General features: G+C 51.4%; 3 protein-coding genes across 12 annotated transcripts in view; all 3 read right to left on the bottom strand.

The window, feature by feature from the left end:
• Positions 1 to 1,359: 1,359 nt before the first annotated feature.
• MRPS26 (mitochondrial ribosomal protein S26) lies at positions 1,360 to 3,531 on the bottom strand. The gene is made up of 4 exons (XM_032295585.1): positions 3,320 to 3,531; positions 3,081 to 3,227; positions 2,868 to 2,991; positions 1,360 to 1,882 (listed from the first exon to the last, which is right to left on the bottom strand). Exons 1-4 carry the CDS (start codon positions 3,529 to 3,531, stop codon positions 1,748 to 1,750), a joined length of 618 nt encoding a protein of 205 aa, XP_032151476.1. The 3' UTR covers positions 1,360 to 1,747.
• A 321-nt stretch (positions 3,532 to 3,852) lies between these two features.
• LOC116562990 (progonadoliberin-2) lies at positions 3,853 to 7,373 on the bottom strand. 2 transcript variants are annotated; one of them, XM_032295583.1, is made up of 4 exons: positions 5,869 to 7,373; positions 5,040 to 5,202; positions 4,767 to 4,903; positions 3,853 to 3,913 (listed from the first exon to the last, which is right to left on the bottom strand). In XM_032295583.1, exons 1-4 carry the CDS (start codon positions 6,202 to 6,204, stop codon positions 3,863 to 3,865), a joined length of 687 nt encoding a protein of 228 aa, XP_032151474.1. In that variant the 5' UTR covers positions 6,205 to 7,373; the 3' UTR covers positions 3,853 to 3,862. The 2 variants fall into 2 exon arrangements, with proteins under 2 accessions (XP_032151474.1, XP_032151475.1); XM_032295584.1 differs by having other exon boundaries at positions 5,040 to 5,207.
• A 4,089-nt stretch (positions 7,374 to 11,462) lies between these two features.
• Positions 11,463 to 20,197, bottom strand: part of PTPRA (protein tyrosine phosphatase receptor type A) — a 170,865-nt gene continuing 162,130 nt past the window's right edge. For all 9 annotated transcript variants that reach the window (XM_032295594.1, XM_032295588.1, XM_032295592.1 and 6 more), the window contains 4 exons: positions 14,569 to 14,694; positions 14,338 to 14,489; positions 12,860 to 12,995; positions 11,463 to 12,069 (listed from right to left, as the gene is read on the bottom strand). In XM_032295594.1, the coding sequence (XP_032151485.1) occupies positions 11,995 to 12,069; positions 12,860 to 12,995; positions 14,338 to 14,489; positions 14,569 to 14,694 (489 nt within the window). In that variant the 3' untranslated portion in view covers positions 11,463 to 11,994. The remainder of the gene's footprint in view (positions 12,070 to 12,859; positions 12,996 to 14,337; positions 14,490 to 14,568; positions 14,695 to 20,197) is intronic.

The raw sequence follows: 20,197 nt of genomic DNA on the forward strand, positions 1-20,197 counted from the left end.
CCTGAAGGTACCAGTAAGCTGCCTACTGGTGCCTACACCAACAAGACGGCTGTGGGTAGAGAATAAAAACGCTGACACTTGCTTTCCAGGTGGCTCTGCATGACATAACGGCATCAGCAGACAGTGAATGCTGAGTTCCAGCCCCATGCAGGACAGCAGTGGAATCAGCCCAAAGACAGAGCTTCAAGGTGTTAACATGTCCTCTGTCTCAACAGACAGATGGCTTATGTCTGGATCCTGGTATAGAGGCCTTGGAAAGAATAAAACTGGAAGATGGAGACAGAGGTCCATGGAGGAGTATGTTACATAAAACTGAACTTCCTAACAGGCCTCTATGCCACATCATCAAAGGCTTTCATTGCGGGGGGCCAGACGGCCCACTCATCAAACCACTGCCCACATGTGCCCATCAGGTCTCACTCCAGATGCCATGCACCTGAAAGCAGGGATGCTACTGTGCTCTGGCCAGAGTCGGGGCCAGGGAGATGAGCTATTCCCAGCCTGAGGAGGGAGGCCAAGGCTCTGAGGCGTGCAGTGCTCTGAGGAGGGTTGGGTGCCAGGAACCACCTCTGCTTGCACCTTAATAACTGCTTCCTCACCTGCAACAAGAGTTGCCCATACACCCTAAAAGGTTTTCATTTCTTAGGTGTCCTCAGGCTTTCCCTGCAAGGTGGGAGTCATGGAGAGAAGCTGGAGGCCACATGCATGGCAGCAAAGGGAAGCTGCTCTCATTAAGAAACATTTCCTCCAGCTCATCCCAGACACTGCTTGAGGACCTGTATCTGAACAAGGACTGCAGATCTATATACTCACTTCATCATCACAGGTATTCCTGGTACCCACAGAGTTTGGTCCAAGTGCTTGCCAAGCCACACTAACCTCATAAAGTCTTGGTCCACCAGGTCTCCCCTGCCAGCAGCAATCTGCTGGGTGGCCGAAGGATGCTGGTGATGCCAGTGGAGACAGCCACTCTTAAGTGATCTCCCTGCTTTTAAGTTGCACAACCTGCCAATCCTAGCTTTGAATATTTAACCCTTCATGACTTCATCACCTGTAAGGCAAAATACAACCTCTTTGTGGAACTCAGAAGAAACAGGGTCTTCTCTTTGCCTTCTGGGTCTTGGATATACCAGACTCTGGCCTCCAAAGCCCAGGATAGAACAGAGGCAGGCCCCTGGCCAGTGGTTAGCTTGTGGCCCAGGTCCTGGGTGACCTCTGCTCCAGGCTAGAGCCCTAAAGCTCCAGATGAGAGATCACTACACTTTTCCTGTAAAAAGTTAAATATTTTAGGCTTTGCAATCCAGATGGTCTCTGTGCAACTAGTCATCTTTGCCACCGTAGTGAAGAGAAGTCAATGAATGGGTGTGGCTGTATTCCAACAAAACTTTATTTACAAAAACAGGAAGCAGGCACGTTTGGCCCTCAGATGTAATTTGCCCATCACTACCCTTAATGATATTCAGACGGCTTGGCTGCCTGAGCGGGTTGTGGCCCTGTCTGATCTTCTGTGAGATGGAAACCACTCCAGAGTCTCCTGCTGTGCTGACCCTGAACAGGGAGGGCACTGTGTTTGGAAGTTTCTGACCAAGTGGTGACAGCAGAGGGCAGAATGTGAAGGCTGTGCTGGAAAAGGCTGAACCTTCCTCATAAGCAGCACGGACTGCTTTATTCCAGGTCAGGCCCAACTCTCCCCCCGCCCCCCCGCCCTACACATGGTCCCTGGGTGGGCACTGTCCTTACTGGGTCCCTAGGAACCCCTGCGTTGTGGCCTGACCACCAGCCCCTCTCTGGTGATGGCCCAGTTGTAGCTCTTTGGGGAGTCCAATGCTGCTTCCACACGTGCCTCCAGGTTCTCTCGGGTGATGAAGTTTTTCGCCTCCTCCTATCAGGAGAGAAAAGCCCAGCTGAACAGGAGCCCCAGGCACGTGCCAGCCAGCCCACCCAGCCTGCTGGCCTCTCAGGGAACCACTGAGAAAGCGGTTCCTGCTCTCCTTGGGGAAACATGCCTGGATCCCAGGTCCTCTTTGAGAGCCCCACTGGCCTTCCAGTGGAGTGACATCAGGTGCTTTTGCCACGTTCCTCTTTTCGCAGACACTTCAGCCAGAACCCGGAGCACCAGCTATGAAATCTCACGTCCCTCAGTGGTCCCCTCTAAATCACTTTAACTCGTCTTTCCCCCTCTATTACTTTATTTATTTTTTATCTTGAGCCGGAGTCTCACTGTTGCCCAGGCTGGAGTGCAGTGGCGCAATCTTGGCTCACTGCAACCTCCGCCTCCTGGGTTCAAGCGATTCTGGTCCCTCAGACTCCCGAATAGCTGGGATTACGGGCATGCACCACCACGCCTGGTTACTTATTGTATTTTTAGTAGAGACGGGGTTTCACCATGTTGGCCAGGCTGGTCTCGAACTCCTGACCTCAAGTGATCCGCCTGCCTAGGCCTCCCATAGTACTTGGTACTAGGATTGCAGGCGTGAGCCACCGCGCCCAGCTACCCCTCTATTACTTTAAATCAAGCCTCATCCATTCTCACCGCATCACTGGTAGGTGGTCTCCCTGCGTTTATGGCGTACACTTGCTAATCCTGGCCTGAAATATTTAACCCTTCATGGCTTCATCACCTGTTAGGCAAAACACAACCTCTTTGTGGAACGCTGGGTCCCTCCCACAGACCTGCTAGGCACCTGAACACTGTCCAATTTCTCTGCTCACCTCGCGGCTGACTGACATTCTCCTCTCCCAAATCCTGACATGCCAACTCTAAGTCTCTGCACATAGCCAGCGCCCGTGTCGCGGTGCCCAGAATTCCCAGTGCCCTGCAAGCCGCGTCCCCAGCTCGAGCCCCACTCCCCGGAGGCGTTGCTCACCTGCAGCTGCAGCACTTCCCGCTCCTTGAGCTGCGCCCAGGTCCGCGCCTCTTCGGCCTTGCGGGCCTGCTCCTCAGCCTGCCGCTGCTCCTGTTCCCGCGCCTCCTGCTGCAGCCTCGCTATCCTGCGAGGGGCAAGGAGCCGAGGCTAAGCGGGGCCTGGACCTCTCCCAGGCCGGTCAGGCTGCCCCGCCCAGTTTCCCGCCCCACGCACCGTAGCTCGTGCAGCCGCCGGTTCTCCGCCTGGTTCCAGGCCATCAGCTCGCGGTGCTCGGCGGCTTTCTCCATGGCCTTGCGCTCCGCCAGGACCCCGGCTCTGGCCTCGTGCGCCTTCCTCCGCACCTCGGACCCGAACTCCATCCTGGGTACAGACGCGCCGGGAGTCGGCACCCTCTCCGCCCGCCCCCACCGTCCCCAGCGCGCGCAGACGGCCACCTCCCCCCGGCCGCACACCTGAGGGCGTGCACTGTCTGGCGGTAGTGTTGGTAACGCTCCATCAGCACGAAGAATTCCGCAGGATCCACCGCGGGCGGCATGTTCACGCGCCCAATCTTGGATTTGGCCGGCGGGTCGTGGCGGGTCTTGCGGCCGCGCGCGGGTAGCACCAGCGGGGCCCTGGGCCCGCACGGGGCCCGCGTGCCCAGGCGGCTCAGAGCGCTTAGCATGACCGAGTCCCCTCAGCGCGACCGCGCTGCCAGGACGCCGCCGTGCCCCGGAAGTGGCGCGGGGCACCTTGGGACCTGTAGTCCTCCGGCTGCCCCTCATGCCCCGCCCGGCCGTGTGGCCTCTGGAGCCCGCGCGGCGACCCTGCGGACGTCCGCACCCCGCCCCCGGGCTCTGGCCCGGCCCTCCCGACAGGGCCCTAGGCCATCCAGTCGTTCCTCCCACCCGCGGGGCTGGGCCCGCGTCTCTCCAACGTTCACGCGGGGAACGGTCTTAGCGGGGAGCAGAGAGAGGGGATGAAGGACAGAACTCTAGGGAACAGCTTCGGAGACTTCACACTTTATTGGAGGACGGCGGGGCAGGGCGGGGCTCTCGGGCTGCTGTCTGCAGAGGAAGAGGTGGCGGTCATGCCTCGGGACACTGGTCTCGTGACCGCCGAGCTACCGCCTTCCTGGTCCCCTTCCCTCTCCATTCCCCCAATCCCTATCTGGCTTCCCAGAGCAGACGCGCCCCTTGCCTCCCCTACACGCCTGAGGATCCAGGGTTGGGATCTCCAGCTCCCTTGGGCATGCGGCCTTGTCCACCCTGAACAAGCCTCACGCATGGAAACCCGCGCCTATACACACAAATCAGGCGGTAAGACTGCCTCATAGGAACTTAACACTTTTTTCTTTAGTTATCGTGCTCTCCTGATGCACTTTAAATATGTTTGATTTGCAAAATAGTAACAAACCATTTCCCCACACCTGTCTTCTGCTATGGTCTTGGGGAGCTCTGCCGTCCCTGAGACGTTCCTACTGCACATGTCAGTGACCACCTTGTCCTCTTGGCCCTGTTGGCTATTTGCGTGAAGTTGCATCTCTCATCTCTTTCCACTGGCTGGGGGGGCTGCCTGCCTCAAAACAGTAATTGGCTTGATTGTCAAGATGCCTGTGGGACTCCATGGCCACCACTGTCTTATTTATGGAGTTTTTTAGAGCAATTATGTGCTTCTACTCTACTAGTGACTTTGGTCTTTAACCTAAGTGTTTTTATAAGTTGCCTAGAGTCCTCCTGGGAAATAGGAAGGATAGCAGATAGCACCCTGCTGTGTGCAGTAGGGGCACTGAGAAATGGCTGGGGGTGCTGTGGCAGGGGGCATCTCAGTGCTGTTTCATTCTACCCCACTCTCCCAGCCCCCAACCCTAAGCCACAATGGTCACTGGTCTTGATGCTGGGGACCTTTCACCTCACTCACCAGTAGTGTCTGTGCCAGGTGTTGCTTCTGGCAAAGGGACCACCAGGCTGTGGTCCTGCCCTCCCAGGGTATGCTGTCTTCCAGGGGAGCCAGGGCATCACTTGAGAGGCCATGGGCAGACTGGGCTGGGCTGCCTGCTGCAATGCCCAGGGCCCTTCCTTAGAAGGGAACTGAGGCTGTTCTCCCTACCCCGACCTCAGGCTCCCGGTAGGTGGGGGAGGCTCTAGCCATCACTTTCTTCCTCCCAATCAGGCTGGGAGACCCATCACCCACCTGGGGGCCTAAGGGCATTCTGGGGATCCTGGGCTGAGCTGAGGGCTCGCTTTCCTCCAGGGTACCAGCCATGGGACCAGTGCTGAGCCTCTGAGGGTCCAGGATGCGCAGTCAGCAGCACCAGGAGCAGGAGGAGGCCTCGCCTGGAGCTGGCCATGGCAGGCTGCTCTAATGGACAGGGTACAGCATTCAAGGAACCTTACACCACCCCCACATTCCCTCCTCCTTCCAGGTCCACCTCGGAAAACTAGCATCTCAGGCATAGCTTTGGTATCTCCTTATGCCCTTCTCTCTCTGCTGCTGCTTCTCATGCCAAGCATACAGGGGTCCAGACTCTGGGGAATCCTGGCCCAGCAGGGGAGGATGCACCAGGGGACAAGCCTTCTCACTGAACCCGGGGTACAGAGGCTACCCACCTTGCCAGCTCTGAGGACCCTCCCACTCATCCAAGACCATCCCTCTTCCTTCAAGGAGTGGAAGAAAGTTGGAGGGGAACAGATTTCAGGCCAAAGGATGCGAGGATAGATGGATGGTCAGGGGAGTTCTCAATGTGGGGGTGTTTGGAGCACCGGTGCTAGGGAACCAGAGTGGCAGGCCTTCTGCCCTTTTCTCTGTGGCCTGCTGTATCTCTTCCATAGTAGCTGGGGATATGGAATGGATGTGTGGTGTTGATGGGGGCAAGTGCTTCTACCTCTTATCCCTCCCATGCCAGGGGCAGCAAGCACAAGAATAGATGGTAGAGTTGTTGGGGAGAGGAGGGGGAAAGGGGACTTTTCTGGGCATGGTTCAGGGGTGGAGGGGTTTGGGAGGGGGAAGAGGAGCAGCATACCATGCACCCAGGATGGAGCTCGATCCAGGCGAGGAAGAGCTGTGGATGAGATGGCTCCTTCAGGCGACTGCAGGATCCTAGCCAGATGGCCCCAAGATTTATAGGCCAGGCAGCTCCACCCCCAGACTCCAGTGACGTCTTGAGAGGGGAGGGGGAACAGCTCACCACCCAACCCCCTTCCCAGACCACTCCACAAACATTCACCAGGCAGCTGCTGGCCTCAGGCCACCGACAGATGGTTCCTCCCCACCACCTTCCCATGAGCCTCCAGGCCTGGGACTCCTGCTCCAGGCTGGCCCATGTCCTGGTCTCATCTTCCCACTTCCTAGGCTGCATCTTCAAGCTCCTGATCTTGAGGCCTAGAAAGCCCTCACAGCCCTCCCTGACCCCAAAAGAGCTGTGTCCTGGGTGGGGGAAATGCCTGGGAGTTCCCAGACTCCCAGCTCAGGGCTGTCCCTGGTGGACAGGGAAGGCCTAAGAGTAGGGAGCCTGGCAGGCTGTTCAGAGGTACAGGGGAGGCGTCAACCACTCTCCTGGAGAGCTTGTTTGCTCATTGTAGAACGTGTTGGGTGAGTGGGACAATCCACATCCACACACCTGGGAACCAGCGCTGGCTGGGTCATTCCAGATGGCTGGGTTTGGGTGGGGCAGTACCTACCCAGGAGTGGCTTCTCTCCCCACCAAGAAGCGGGCTAAAGAGATGGGGCCCAGCTATTAGGACAGTGCAGCCTCCCTAGGGCCACCAGCTGTGGGTAGAATAATTTTGTCCCTCAAGGCTTTAACCCCTCCCCACTTGTGGATTTGGATACAGCTAGCCTGGGCCACTGAAAATGGGCTCCTGCCTCCCAATCTGCGTCAGCAGCTCAGCTTTCCCCCGCCAGTCCTCAGCCTCTGGAGGTCAGAGGCCTGTTTACAGGGTTAATAGCCAATCTCCGCACTTGGGCTGAACAGCAAATGGGAGGGCCAGGGTCAGGCTTGGCATGTTGGTGGCCAGTCATTAGGAGAGCAGGTGCGTCAAATCCTGTGACGAAGATGGGGGAGGGGAGGTATACTGGGCATCAGTCAGCTCTGGACACCTGGACTTCTGCTGCTGAAGCAGGATGGGCACACCTGTGAATTTCCAGATTGACTTAGCAGGGACCTGAAACAAATGTGTGGACCGTATGTTCAGTTAAATTGTTTTGGCTTAAATACACAGACTTTGTTAACCGGGTGATTTTTAGGAAAACTTTTGCTTTGTGGTTTAGTGAAAATGTATCTAAGTTTAATGTACTAGTTTAGTTCTGGTTTGGGTTTACAGAATGCTTTATTCAAAGCCACACCAAAGCTGGTATTCATTTAAAAGAGGAATGGGTGCCTTTATTCTGTAATTTGATTCCAGTTTTTCCTGAAAAATCTAAACCAGAGCTAAGCTTCCTGGGGAAAGAAAGCTCTGCTCCCTTATTTTTCTGGCAACATACTTAGCTTTATAGAAATGTTTGATGTCCTTTCCAGACTATCAACTCTGGAACTCTTGTATCTCTTTCATTAGAACATAGAAAGCCATCTGTTCACCATGGAACTCTAGTCCTCAGGAGCTGGAGCCATGGGCTGCGCGTACTCAGGTGGGAAAGCAGAGGTTCAGTGGTGAAGAAACACTCAGGTGCTGCAGGAGCACAGAGGGGCATAAACCCTGAGCAGGTGGCCTGGGTGAAGGACGAGGGGTGCAGCATAAGGAACAAAATGAAGGGCCAGCAGGAACCGCCGTAGATCCATGGGCCTAGAGAATGCTGGAGGGTCAGAGGAAAGGAGGGTGGGTCCCTAGGTGTGGGCAGTGGGAGGCAGACATCTCTGGACAATCCTGACATGCGACCAGGATGCAAGGGACTTGGGATTGGAGGAGAGTGGAAGGTCCACAGAGACGGATCCAGAATCACAACCTCTGAGAGAGGAGTTAGTGGAAGAGCAGCTAAAGGGTGAGAATAAGAGGCAGAGGACAGCCTGTGACACAAAGGGGAAGAGACCTTGGATCCCTGGGGTTTAGTACCAGGGTGACCTTGGTGAGCAGGGATGAAAAAGAAATGTGTGGGAATGAAATGAGGAAGAGGGAAGAGTGAGAGTACAGGCTTTTTCAAGCAGTCTCTCATAAAGAGGGAAGAACTTAGGCCTGGGGTGGGAGACATGCTCTTTGTTTGTTTTTTTGAGATGGAGTCTCGCTCTGTCACCCAGGCTGGAGTGCAGTGGCGCAATCTCGGCTCACTGCAGCCTCCGCCTCCCAGGTTCCAGTGATTCTCCTGCCTCAGCCTCACTGGTAGCTGGGATTACAGGCACTCACCACTACACCTGGCTAATTTTTCTATTTTTAGTAGAGACAGTTTCACCAGGTTGGCCAGACTGGTCTTGAACTCTTGACCTCAGTTGATCGGCCCTGGCCTCCCAAAGTGCTAGGATTACCGGCATGAGCCACCACGCTTGGCTTATTTAGTTTTCTGAGATAGGGTCTCACTCTTTTACACAGGCTGGAGTGCAGACTAATGATCACGGCTCACTGTAGCCTCTGCCTCATGGCCTCAGGTGATCCTTCCGCCTCAGCCTCCCAAGTAGCTGGGACTACAGGTGTGTGCCACCATGGCTGGCTGATTTTTGTATTTTTTGTAGAGACAGGGTCTTGCCATGTTGCCCAGGTTGGTCTTGAACTCCTAGGCTCAAGTGATCCCTCTTGGCCTCCCAAAGTGTGAGATTACAGGTGTGAGCCACTGCACCTGGCCTGCTCTTAATTTTTTTTCTTTTTTTGAGATGGAGTTTCATTCTGTCACCCAGGCTGAAGTGCAGTGGCATAATCTTGGCTCACTGAAACCTCTGCCTCCCTGATTCAAGCGATTCTTCTGCCTCAGCCTCCTGAGTAGCTGGGACTACAGGTGCATGCCACCATGCCTGGCTAACTTTTTGTATTTTTAGTAGAGACAGGTTTAGTAGACACTGTGTTAGCCAGGATGGTCTCGATCTCCTGACCTCATGATCCACCCGCCTTGGCCTCTCAAAGTGCTGGGATTACAGGTGTGAGCCACCATGCCTGGCCTGTATTTTTAATGAAAGAGACTTGGGTATTTGGGACAGGGGAGCTTATGAAGGAAACTGCAACCCAGATGAACCCTCACCCTTTAAGGACCTGCCCAGATGAAGTGAGGTCTGAGTGTGGCAGGACTTAGGGCTTTGGGTGTGTGGTGGGTGTTTCTCACTCTTCCCCTGTGAGAAACAGTCACCCCTACCCTAAACCCTTTGGGTCACAACTGACTAGCTGTTGGGAGGGTATTGAAGTGATCACTCCTGCCCTTCCTACACAACTGTGCTGTGTGAGCCTCAGCACATTTTCCTTTTGGCTTATACTAGTTTCTGTTGGGTTCACCTCTCTTGTAAACATGCAAGCCCTGAGTAGAAAGAGAGGTGTGAAGAAGGAGGCATAAAGGGATGAGAGACACATCTACAGCCTGAGGGAGATGGGGAGCAAACAGCTCTCATTCCTACTTGGAGATACTGGTTTTGCACCCAGGTGATGTTTAAAACAATGGCCCATCCATTGGCCAAATCAGCATGGACTCCAGCAGAAAACCACCCAGGCCATGCTGGCACACCCTACTCAAGGCCAGCCCTGGCAATAGGAGGCAGCCTGCTGGGAGGTGCACAGGTGCCTGTGAATAGCCTCACCTGCACATTCACTGAGTGGCTTGCTGACCTGTGCCTGTCCTCCTGCGTTGACTTGAACTTGGTCACACAGAGCACTGAAGGGTAGCTTGCAAGGAGCCAGGAGCTGCTCCCTAGACTTGACACCTCTCATCAGAAATTCCTCAGATTCTGTGTTTGCCTAATTTATCCATGCTTCTCTCGAGACTAGTGAGTTTTGAGTTTACTGCCTCTTGGGAGTTCCTTAGTTCCTACAGAACTGAATGTCTCTAATGACTCACACTCATCTCCTGTAAACTTCCAGAGGGGTTCTGTTGCAGCCCTTGCCTCCTGCAGGCCTCCTGGGTCCTTTCTGCACATCACCTTCCTTCCCACAAACATCCTGGATACATGGTGCACAGACAGGCTTTCCTCTTGGAGCCATTCCGTGTTAAATGCTTTATCTGGACTCTGAGGCCCTCTGTAATGTGGCTTCACTGGCCTTTCTTCCTTTTTGCTCATTGAAATTCCCAGCATCCTGTGGGTCCAGTTCAAGTCCCACCTCCTCCAAGAGGTACAGCAGTGCTGACCCCTGAAAATGCCTCCCTGGACCAGGCTGGGGTGCCACCTTTCACTCCAGAAGCCTCTGATGAGCCCAGGCCTGCACTGGCTCTTTAAGAAAGGCCCTGCCTGACAGCCACAGCCACCAGTTCACTCTCCTGCTCTCGGTGAGCTGCTCATGACGCTGGGAGGCAGTGGACACACCCACTCTCTCAGTGTGCCCTCAACAAAAGACCACACTTCCCCAGCAACCCCTGTAGCATAGCTATGACCAGGTAAAAACCTACTTGTGGAGCTGATGAGTGGAATATGGGGTATGAGTGGAAATGAAAGGTGCAGATTTGGTTTCCTGTCCTTAGAAATGAAGCTGCTGGCTCTCCATGCTCCTTCTTCAAGGTGGAGTATAGACATGGCAGTGACCCAGCTTGAATCATGATGATGATAACAATATTGTTAGGGATACTCGGTCTCTGGACAGGACAGACTGTTATGTGAGACATAAATGAACATCCAACTTCTTTTTTTTTTTTTTTTTTTTTTTGAGACGGAGTTTCACTCATGTTACCCAGGCTAGAGTGCAATGGCGCGATCTCGGCTCACCGCAACCTCCGCCTCCTGGGTTCAGGCAATTCTCCTGCCTCAGCCTCCTGAGTAGCTGGGATTACAGGCACGCACCACCATGCCCAGCTAATTTTTTGTATTTTTAGTAGAGACGGGGTTTCACCATGTTGACCAGGATGGTCTCGATCTCTTGACCTCGTGATCCACCCGCCTCGGCCTCCCAAAGTGCTGGGATTACAGGCTTGAGCCACCGCGCCCGGCCATCCAACTTCTTTAAGAAACAAAAGTTCAACACTTTTGTCTAACAGGTCACTCAAAACCAAGTTGGGATCTGAGATTCCCACCATTCTGACTTCTAGATCTGAGATACATTCACACTGTCAGGAAATGAGGACACGTATGAAATAAAATGGAATCAATTCAACACAATACATGTGGATATAAAGACTTATCTTGGATAGGGTAACAATCCAGAGAGCTCTGTAGCAAAGCACCACAGACTGGATAGGTCAGACTGGCCTCAGCCCAAAGCTGAGCCAGTTCCGCTCTCCCCTGTGCTCCTGTCTTTAAGGAGACTCACTGAGGACCTGGCCACCCTCCATAGGCAGGGAGGCTGGCCAGGACCACTACACCAAAGATGTGCTGGGAATGAAAGGAGGGTCCTGGAGATCACCTAAGAGCTGGAGGGGCTGTGCTTCGTGGATAGGAGGAGCTGGGGGACTGTGGCTTCTCTTAGACAGCTCAGAGAAAACAGCAACAGCAGGGCCAGAACAGCCAAGGAGAGCCCCAGCCAATACGGCTGCCCCACCCCAGAGAGAGGAAGAGACATTTCCTCAGGGAGTCAAAGCTTTTATTACCTGATAGTCCCTAGTGTGGTGCCAGAGATACCGCTCTGGTCCCATTACTCCCCACGATGTAGGTGGTGGGGACAGGGGAGGGGGCCAGGGAGAGAGGGGAGGGATATTTACAGTGCATGGTGGCATGGGGACAACCACTTTTCTCGAGAGCTCTGAGAACTTTGTGCTTTTTTTTCTTAGTTGGTGCTGAGCTACCTGGAAAGGATTTTGTTTATCTTCTTTAGGGAAAGATGTATTAACCAAAGAACAATCCAGCCCAATTTCCCAGCTGAGGATTTCACGATATCAATCCAAACATCACACTATTTAATTCCCCAATAAAACATTGGAAAACGGACTATCAGTGCTAACACATTTACATATAAAATCTCCACCTAATAGGTAATAGAAGCCTATGTACCAATTTCTAAAACAGTTATAAGATATATACACAATTTGGGGTATATTAACAAAACAGAATATTACAAAATATTAAAGGCAATCCTTCTGGTCCACGGGCCCTTGTCGCTTACTTGAAGTTGGCATAATCTGAGAACGCATCAATATATTCCTGCACCACCTTGTAGCAGAACTCATACTGTTCCTGGAGAATGAAAGGCAGGGAAAAAGCCAGGGTTACTGAAGAACACACAGTACCTGTAATTCCTAACAGACTCATTTTTTTTTTTTTTTGCAGATGGAAAATTGAGAGGAACTGAATGTTTCTGAACTTCCACCTGAGCTCTGATCTGCCTGCCAGAGTTCTGACAGCATTTCCCTTCTGGGCTGAGTGCAGCAGACCTTCTACAAGCAGAGCTGACCAGAGCTGATCCAGGGCCTACAGAGGTCAGACATGTGTGTGCTGGGCTGGGTGACAGTGTAGCTGAGCATGACCACACTTACCGTGGTTGCCAGGCTAGCATGCACCCTGGCTCTCAGAACCTTGTCTCCCAAACTTCCTAACATTCACTTTTCTTTCCCCCTCAAACATTTCTAGCTCCATGGGATTCAGGAATACCTCCGTGGATGTGCAGCTTGTTAAAAGTCAGACCTCTTAACAAGGAGCCCAAGCCCAAAGGCAGGTACTCCTCCTGGGTCTTCCTTACCCAAGACCCACAGAGAAGTGCAGGTGAGCCCTGTGGGGCACCCAGACACCCTCTTCTAACCTGTCCCATCCTCTGGCAACAGGGACTATGCACCCACTGCTGCCACCCTGCCTCCCAATGTGCTTCCTGTGTATTTGGGGCACCTCTGGAGGGGAAGGGCAGGTCTGTGTTTAGACAGTCTTCTGACTACTGGGTAGGATTCTCTGAAGACTCTCCTCCCAGAGCTGGCCCTGACAGAGAAGGGCTGCAGATGGTGTGGTGGCAGGGACAAACATGTGAGGAGCATACCAGTGTCTGGACCATGTGTGGCCTCTGTAGCCTCAGGCTCTTGACAGTCTGGAAGACATCCAAAATCCCCTCTGCTTTTACACGCTCCAGGACGGTGCTCAGCGCACAGAAGGTCCCCGTCCTTCCTGCCCCAGCGCTGCAACGGACCAGACACACTTACCACACCTGTGATGGCCCTCTGTTCCAGGGGGTGAGTGGCAGACAAACAGGTAGGGGCAGGCGGCCAGTACTCGCCTTTGCCCTGTGGACCCCTCCCCCAGCCCCAATCTGGCCTCATGTGCCACAGAGGGACTCGCCTGTTGGACTGTGGGGATGACCTTTACTCATATCCCACCAGCACAGAGCCATTGCTGTCTACCTGCACACACTGGCCTGGGTTGTCCTAACCTGCTGTTTGCTCAGGTTAGAACTAGCTCTAGTCCTGTCTTTCCCTGACAAACCCTACTTCCTGCACTGCTGTGTATCTGCTGATTCTTTTCCATATCTCTCACTTTCTTCCTAAATCTAAGAAATCCAGACTCTGCCCTTGACACTGTCCCCTTGTTCAATGTCATCAGCTGATTCACTCACCAGACACTTACTGAGTGCCTACTCTTGAGTCAGGGACTGTAGGGCTTAGCAATGTCCCCAGACAAGAAGATGTGTGGTAAGGGAAGGGAAGAGGAGTGGGAGTTCTAGGCAGGGTACTCAGGGAAGGCTTGGGCGAAGCCCTGTGCCTGCCTGGGAAACCAGCATTTCAGGCCCACGGTAGAAGTGTGCCCAGGGTGCTGAAGGCCATGTAGCTCATGAAGGAAGAAAGGAGAGTGGTGGGGGTGGGGCCAGAACCAGCCCATGGTGTACATTATCTTCTGCCAGCCCTGGCCAAGGAGTCCTCAGAACATGTTGGGCTTTGTAAGCTGTTGTTAGGATTCTAAGTAAAGGAGTGCATTTTTTTTCTAAAATGCGATCTGTAGCAACATGCCCCAAACAAAATTCTACTTTTCCCCCCCAACAAGCCTCTTTACTATCTTTCTTCTCCTGGTCACACCAACCCAGGTTCAAACCTGGGAGACACCCTTGACTCCTCCTTTCTTTCAACCTCTGTTCTTAGTCTTGTTCATTTTTCCTCAATGAACAGACAGGACAAGCCATACCTATAGTGCACTGTTTTTAAAATAATTACCCTGTTTTCTTTTCCTGTGCTTCTTAAGGAGGCCAGGCCCTCACCTCACATAGCACAACTGGGGTCTCCACTGCCAGTCTCCCTTGCTGCTGTCCTGCACACTATCTGAACATTAGTCCCCCAGCACTTATTGTGCCAAGTTCAAGCTCCAGGGTCCTCTCTCAGCATCCCTGTCTTGGCATCAATGTTGACTACCATGTGCTCACCAATAACCTGCTCTTGTCTGGCTTTCCTCAGTCTGACCCAAGGTCATCAGCTTCCCTCGTTTGCCCCTCCTGGCTTTCTCTCTCTCCCTGAGAGCAAGAGTGAACCATACCTGCAGTGCACAGTGATGGGGTGGTTCCCTGACTGCTGCTGTTGCTTCTGCACGGCGGCGATGATACTGATCATGCCCTTTCCATCACTGGGGATGCCCACTTCAGGCCAGCCATGGAAGTGAAACTGCCGGATCTGCCGGCTCTTATTCTCCTTTAGAAGAAAGCGGATCAGGGGGGCAGGGGTAACCCTGCTTTTCCTATGGGCAGAGTGCACACACCACCCATCTTACCCTGGTATTGGTGACCAGGAGGTCTCGGACGGTGTAGCTCTCACATTCCTCCTCCTTCTTCAGTTCCACTGTAATATCTCCGTAGGACACCAGTCCATCAGATGGCCAATACTGGGCACACTTCTCCTGGAAGGACAAGTGGGAGAGGTGAGGGGTTCAGAGTACCACATGTGTAGAAGCAGCACTGCCCACAAGCAGCCTGATCCCTCTTACGCCAACACACTTTGTCCCCAAAGTATTAAAAACTTGCAGGATCATTATATCACATCATTCCAATTAATTTCTGATCCTCACCGGAGGCCATCTGAAACACTGACAAGGTCTGTAAAGAACTCTGACTACAGGCTCACAGGGTATCCAACACTTGGTGGCTGGATAGAGAAGAGGAGGAGTGAAAATGTTCCAATTCCTTTCTTTTTCTCCCATGGGGTGTTTTCATAGTTAATGCTGCTTACATCCACCAGACTGCTAATTCAGAAAATCGGAACCCATCACATTCCCAGCCAGCCATGGGCTTCACCACCGCCCAGGCCACTGGATCCTTTCTCCCTTTTACCTTTATCTTTTTGATCTGCAATGGTAACTTCAAGTTGCTAGCACTCGCCTTTCTGTCCTTGCTAGTGAGCAGGAGATGGTCTACTGTCTGTCTTTGCTTGCACCTGGCTCACTTCCCTCTATAGCTCCTTGTGGGTGGGAGTGGTTGCATCTCTTTTCATCTCTGTATTCCCCACACCTTGAACAATGCCTGGCACATGGCAGGCTCTCAGTATCTGGTAAATGAATTTGTTCAGTGTCTGCAGAGCAAGCCAAGGCATAAATATGTAAATATTAACAACACACAGTTATGCTGCCAATTTCTTTAGAGCATTTTGGGGTAAGATCTGAGATTCTTCACTACTGGCAATTGAAACATTCTCAACCATATGTATACTATAATGTCATTGAAAGATTTGGAAAAAAAATAAGTAGAAAAAGAAATTGTGCACATCTTGATGCAAAATCCGCTGTCAACTAAAGAAAAAAAAAAAGAAATTGTGAATAGTCTCACAGTCCAAATAAAATCATGATTATTAAAGTGGTGAATCAAGGACATGCCCTGGACTAGTGCTTTTCCACCCATGCTCTCCAGGAGCCCTGGGAATGCCTCAGGGATCAGTGCTCTGGGCCCCTTTTCAACCAGCTCAGCCAAAAAAAAAAAAAAAATTTCTCATTAAGGCTCACCTTAATCAAGCATTATATTGGTTTTTATGGCACTGGTGGGTGGAATGGTTTTTGCTACCACAGTTCTTTCTCAACACTGTTTTACACAGAGTTTCAGCTGGGATGAAGACTAGGCCTTTAAAACCATCAAAACCATGAGGTCCCACATGGGTGTGAGAGCCACAGCGTCTGTGTGCTAGAGGAACACAGCACGATCTCTATCTCTAAGAGAGAAACACATATCAAGTCTGAGGAATACATATCAACACCAAAAGTCTCTAAATTTTTTTTTTTTTTGAGAGTGAGTCTCGCTTTGTCACCCAGGCTGGAGTTCATTGGCATGATCTCGGCTCACTGCAACCTCAGTCTCCCAGTTTCAAGTGATTCTCCCACCTCAGCCTCCCAAGTAGCTGGGACTACACGTGTGCACCACCATGCCCAGCTAATTTTGTATTTTTAGTAGAGACAGCATTTTGCCATATTGGCCAGGCTGGTCTAAAATTCTTGACCTCAGGTGATCTACCTGCCTTGGCCTCCCAAAGTGGTAAGATGACAGGCGTGAGCCACTCTGCCTGACCAAAAGTCTCTAAATTTTATATACATGGGTAGATTTCTGGCCCAAAGAGGATTTTTTTTTTTTTTGAGATGGAGTTTTACTCTTGTTGCCCAGGCTGGAGTGCAATGGCATGATCTCGGCTCACAGCAACCTCTGCCTCCTGGGTTCAAATGATTCTCCTGCCTTATCCTCCCAAGTAGCCACACCTGGCTAATTTTGCATTTTTAGTAGAGATGGGGTTTTTCCATGTTGGTTAGGCGGGTCTCAAACTCCTGACCTCAGCTGATCTGCCTGTCTTGGCCTCCCAGTGCTCAGATTACAGGCGTGAGCCTCCGTGCCTGGCCTCAAAGAGGATTTTTAAGACAAGGAGTGACAATGATTTATATTCTCAAAGGACCAGGGGCTGCCATGTGAAGAGCTAAGAGTGGGTGAGGATGAGAGCAGGAGGACCAGTCGCCAGGCAGCCGAGGCTGTGCGTATGAGTCAGTCCCACAGTACACTGGGCAAGCATCGAGAGATGAGAGCTTGTTTGAATGACTGCAGTTATGCTAGAGAGAAGTGGTGGGGTGCGGGGGGAGGGGTTCAGCCTCTGTCAGGACTCAGTGGCAGACTGGATGTGGGAGGTGAGGAGTGGGGAGTAAGGAAGGTAACTCCTGGATTTTAGACATGGTGGTATTATTTATTGAGATGGGTAAGAGTGGGGTGGTCTAGTGTGGAGGGAAGGAGGAAATCAGAAGCCCACATTGGGACAGGTAACTGGGCTGGAGACATAGACTGAAGAACCCTGGCATATGGATTATATTTAAAGCCACAGGACTGGCTAAGATCCTTAAGGGTTGGTGTGTCAAAAGAAAATGGAGTGGACTAGTGCCTGAGATTAGGATACTCCAATGTTTTAGAGGAGGAGGTCACAGAAGAAATAACAAAGGAGCTGCCAGGTTAGTGAGTGGGGTGATGCTGTGGAAGTAAGTTGTTCTGAGGAGGAAGGAGGCACTGACTGTTTCAAATGCTGCTTGTAAGGACAAAAAAATCAGAAAAGAGAAATGACCTTTGGATTTGGCAAGAGGACAGTCATTGGTGATCTTGACTAAAGCAGTCCTAGTGGGGCTAACACTGGAAGGAAAAGGGTAAAGAGAGAACTTGTGGGGAGAAAGCCAACTCTTTTTTTTTTTTTTTTGAGATGGAATCTTGTTCTGTCGCCCAGGCTGGAGTGCAGTGGCACGATCTTGGCTCACTGCAACCTCTGCCTCCCGGGTTCAAGTGATTCTCCTGCCTGAGCCTCCCGAGTAGCTGGGATTACAGGCATGTGCCACCACGCCCAGCTAATTTTTGTATTTTTAGTTGAGATGGGTTTTTACCATGTTGGCCAGGATGTCTTGATCTTCTGACCTCATGATCTGCCCACCTCAGCCTCCCAAAATGCTGGGATTACAGGTGTGAGCCACCTTGCCTGGCCAAAAGCCAACTTTTTGAACGAGTTTTGCTGGGAAGGGGTGCAGAGAAATAGCATAGTAGGCAGAAGGGAAAGTGGGATAAGCAGATTTTTTGTTTTTAAAAGACAGGCAATGTAACATGTATAGGCTGACGAGAGTAGTGGTTAGAGGGGAAATGCTGATGGAGGTGGGAGAGAAGATGGTTATAGCAGCAACATCTCTGAGCAGGCAGGAGGGAATGGGGTCAAGAGCACAGTGGACGGCTGGACTGAGAGATGCAGAAACCCTTTTCCACTGTAACAAGAGAGAAGGTGAGAGATTTGGTACAGATTTGAAGAGGCTGGTTGTTTGGGGGTGGGAGAATGACAGTGTTCTCGTCTGATTTCTTGGAGAAGAATAAGGCCAGGTCACAAGCTAAGGTACGAGTGTGATGGGACAGGCAAGAGGGGATGCTGGATGTTTCAGGAAGAGAAGGAAGAGCAGTAGCATTGCTAGATGGCACCAATTACCCCTATGAGATTTGTGGTCATGAGTTCAACGTGAGAGCTTTTGGCACTACAGTATTTTGTATTTTTGCCCAGTGATGTTTGCTATATCAGATGGAGGCATATAACGGTTTTACTAGAGAGCCTGCCATGAAATTAAGAAAGCAGAAGGGAATAAGGAAAGATAATGATGACATATCACAAAAACTCAAATTAGGAAACTCAAATGCTCAAAAACAAAACTCAAAACACAAAAACAGAGTAAGGAGGAAGGTGAGGACATGTTCAGGGTAACTGATGTTGAGAAGTAGAAGCATCAATGGCTCTAAGGACTTGATGAAGACAAAAATGACTGGAGTAAAAGAATACTGAGGTGGGGGGAAGGAGGCAGTAAATAGGGTGGATGCCTTGTTGAGATTCCAGATGGTGCAGGTACAGGGCAGATCGTGACTTGACCACAGGATCAGGTGGCTGAGGAAGCTGAGAAATAGACTAATGGTAGATGTACCATCCACTTGGTGACCGATGCCTCCAAAACCAGAGTCAGGAACAGGGGCTCAAAAGGAGCAGTAAGCCAGGTGCTAAAGTCATCAGTGGGTGAGGGACAGAAGATGGGGAATGGGTGTTCAAGTAGAAGAAAGCTGGGGACTGGAGTTTAATCTCAGATTTGTGTATTCAGGTTATGACCTCTAGATAACAGCATCCTAAACAAGTGAAACAGGGAAGCTTTTCTGTCTTTTCTCTTACTGTTTACTCTCTTTCCACCAGACAGCATGAAGTCTCTCATGTGGTCTAAGGCTGACAATGGTGATGGGGACACATAGCTTTGTGGAGACTAATGCTATCACGTTTCACTAGAGAAGCAGGATGAGGCCTAGGGTTGGGCTGACCCAGCATGGGAATTCCTGGCACTGCTCTGCCTCCCCAGGCTGATAATGATCTAAGCTGCAGCTGCTGAGGAAATCCAGGCCTTACCAAGCATCTGGGTGGACCCTTTTGGTTACAATAGAGCAGAAGGAGGTCAGGTGCAATGGCTAATGCCTGTAATCCTAGAACTTTGGGAGGCCAAGACACGCAGATAACTTGAGGCTAGGAGTTCGAGACCAGCCTGGCTGGTCTCTGTCTCTACTAAAAATAATGAAACTCTGTCCCTACTAAAAATATGAAAATTAGCTGGGCATGGTAGCACATGCCTGTAATCCCAGTTACTTGGGAGGTTGAGGTGGGAGAATTGCTTAAACCCTGGAGGCAGAGGTTGCAGTGAGCTGATATTGTGCCACTGAACTCCAGCCTGGGCAACAGAGCAAGACACCATCTCAAATCTAAAAAACAAAAAATACAAATCGAGCAGAAGGAGATGATTTTAAGTTTTAATTCATTTGCAATTTTAATTTATGTAGGTACAAAATTTATATTTTGAGATCAGATTTTTTTCTCTCAGAACTTAATACTGTAGGTGAAGATGGTAGTGTCACTGTATAAACGTAGCCACCTTTCACTGTATCACTTAGGCTTATTGTGTTACTACCTCTAGGAGCTACACTTGACAACATGAAAGAAACAGAAATTGAACTTGGGTGCCAGTGAGGCCTTATAAAGAACATCACTAATATCCTGTTCTGATCCACTCAGAAGCTTCTGAGGGCAAGCACTACTGTCTGCTTCACAGGCTCTAGGAAGACAGAGCATAAGGTACACTGGAAGGTGGAAGGGAAGAGACCTCACTCAATAGGCAGGAGAATTTGTGTGCACATGACTCTCCTCCCCACTGCTACACACATGAAATGCTTCCTGCCCCCCGCCCTTTAGTCTCACTAGGTCCTTTTCAAGGATGGAAGGGCCTGCATCTGACTGGACAGAGGAACAAGTGTTCACTGGGCCCCATTTTATCACAGGGCAGTGGGCCAAGATGGTCCTTGTGCTTGCTGTTCCAGCTCTTTGGCCTGTTCTTTGGT

The sequence above is a fragment of the Sapajus apella genome, unplaced genomic scaffold (assembly GCF_009761245.1).
Source record: "Sapajus apella isolate SASKATOON/1434 unplaced genomic scaffold, GSC_monkey_1.0 scaffold33, whole genome shotgun sequence".
Lineage (NCBI taxonomy): Eukaryota > Metazoa > Chordata > Mammalia > Primates > Cebidae > Sapajus > Sapajus apella.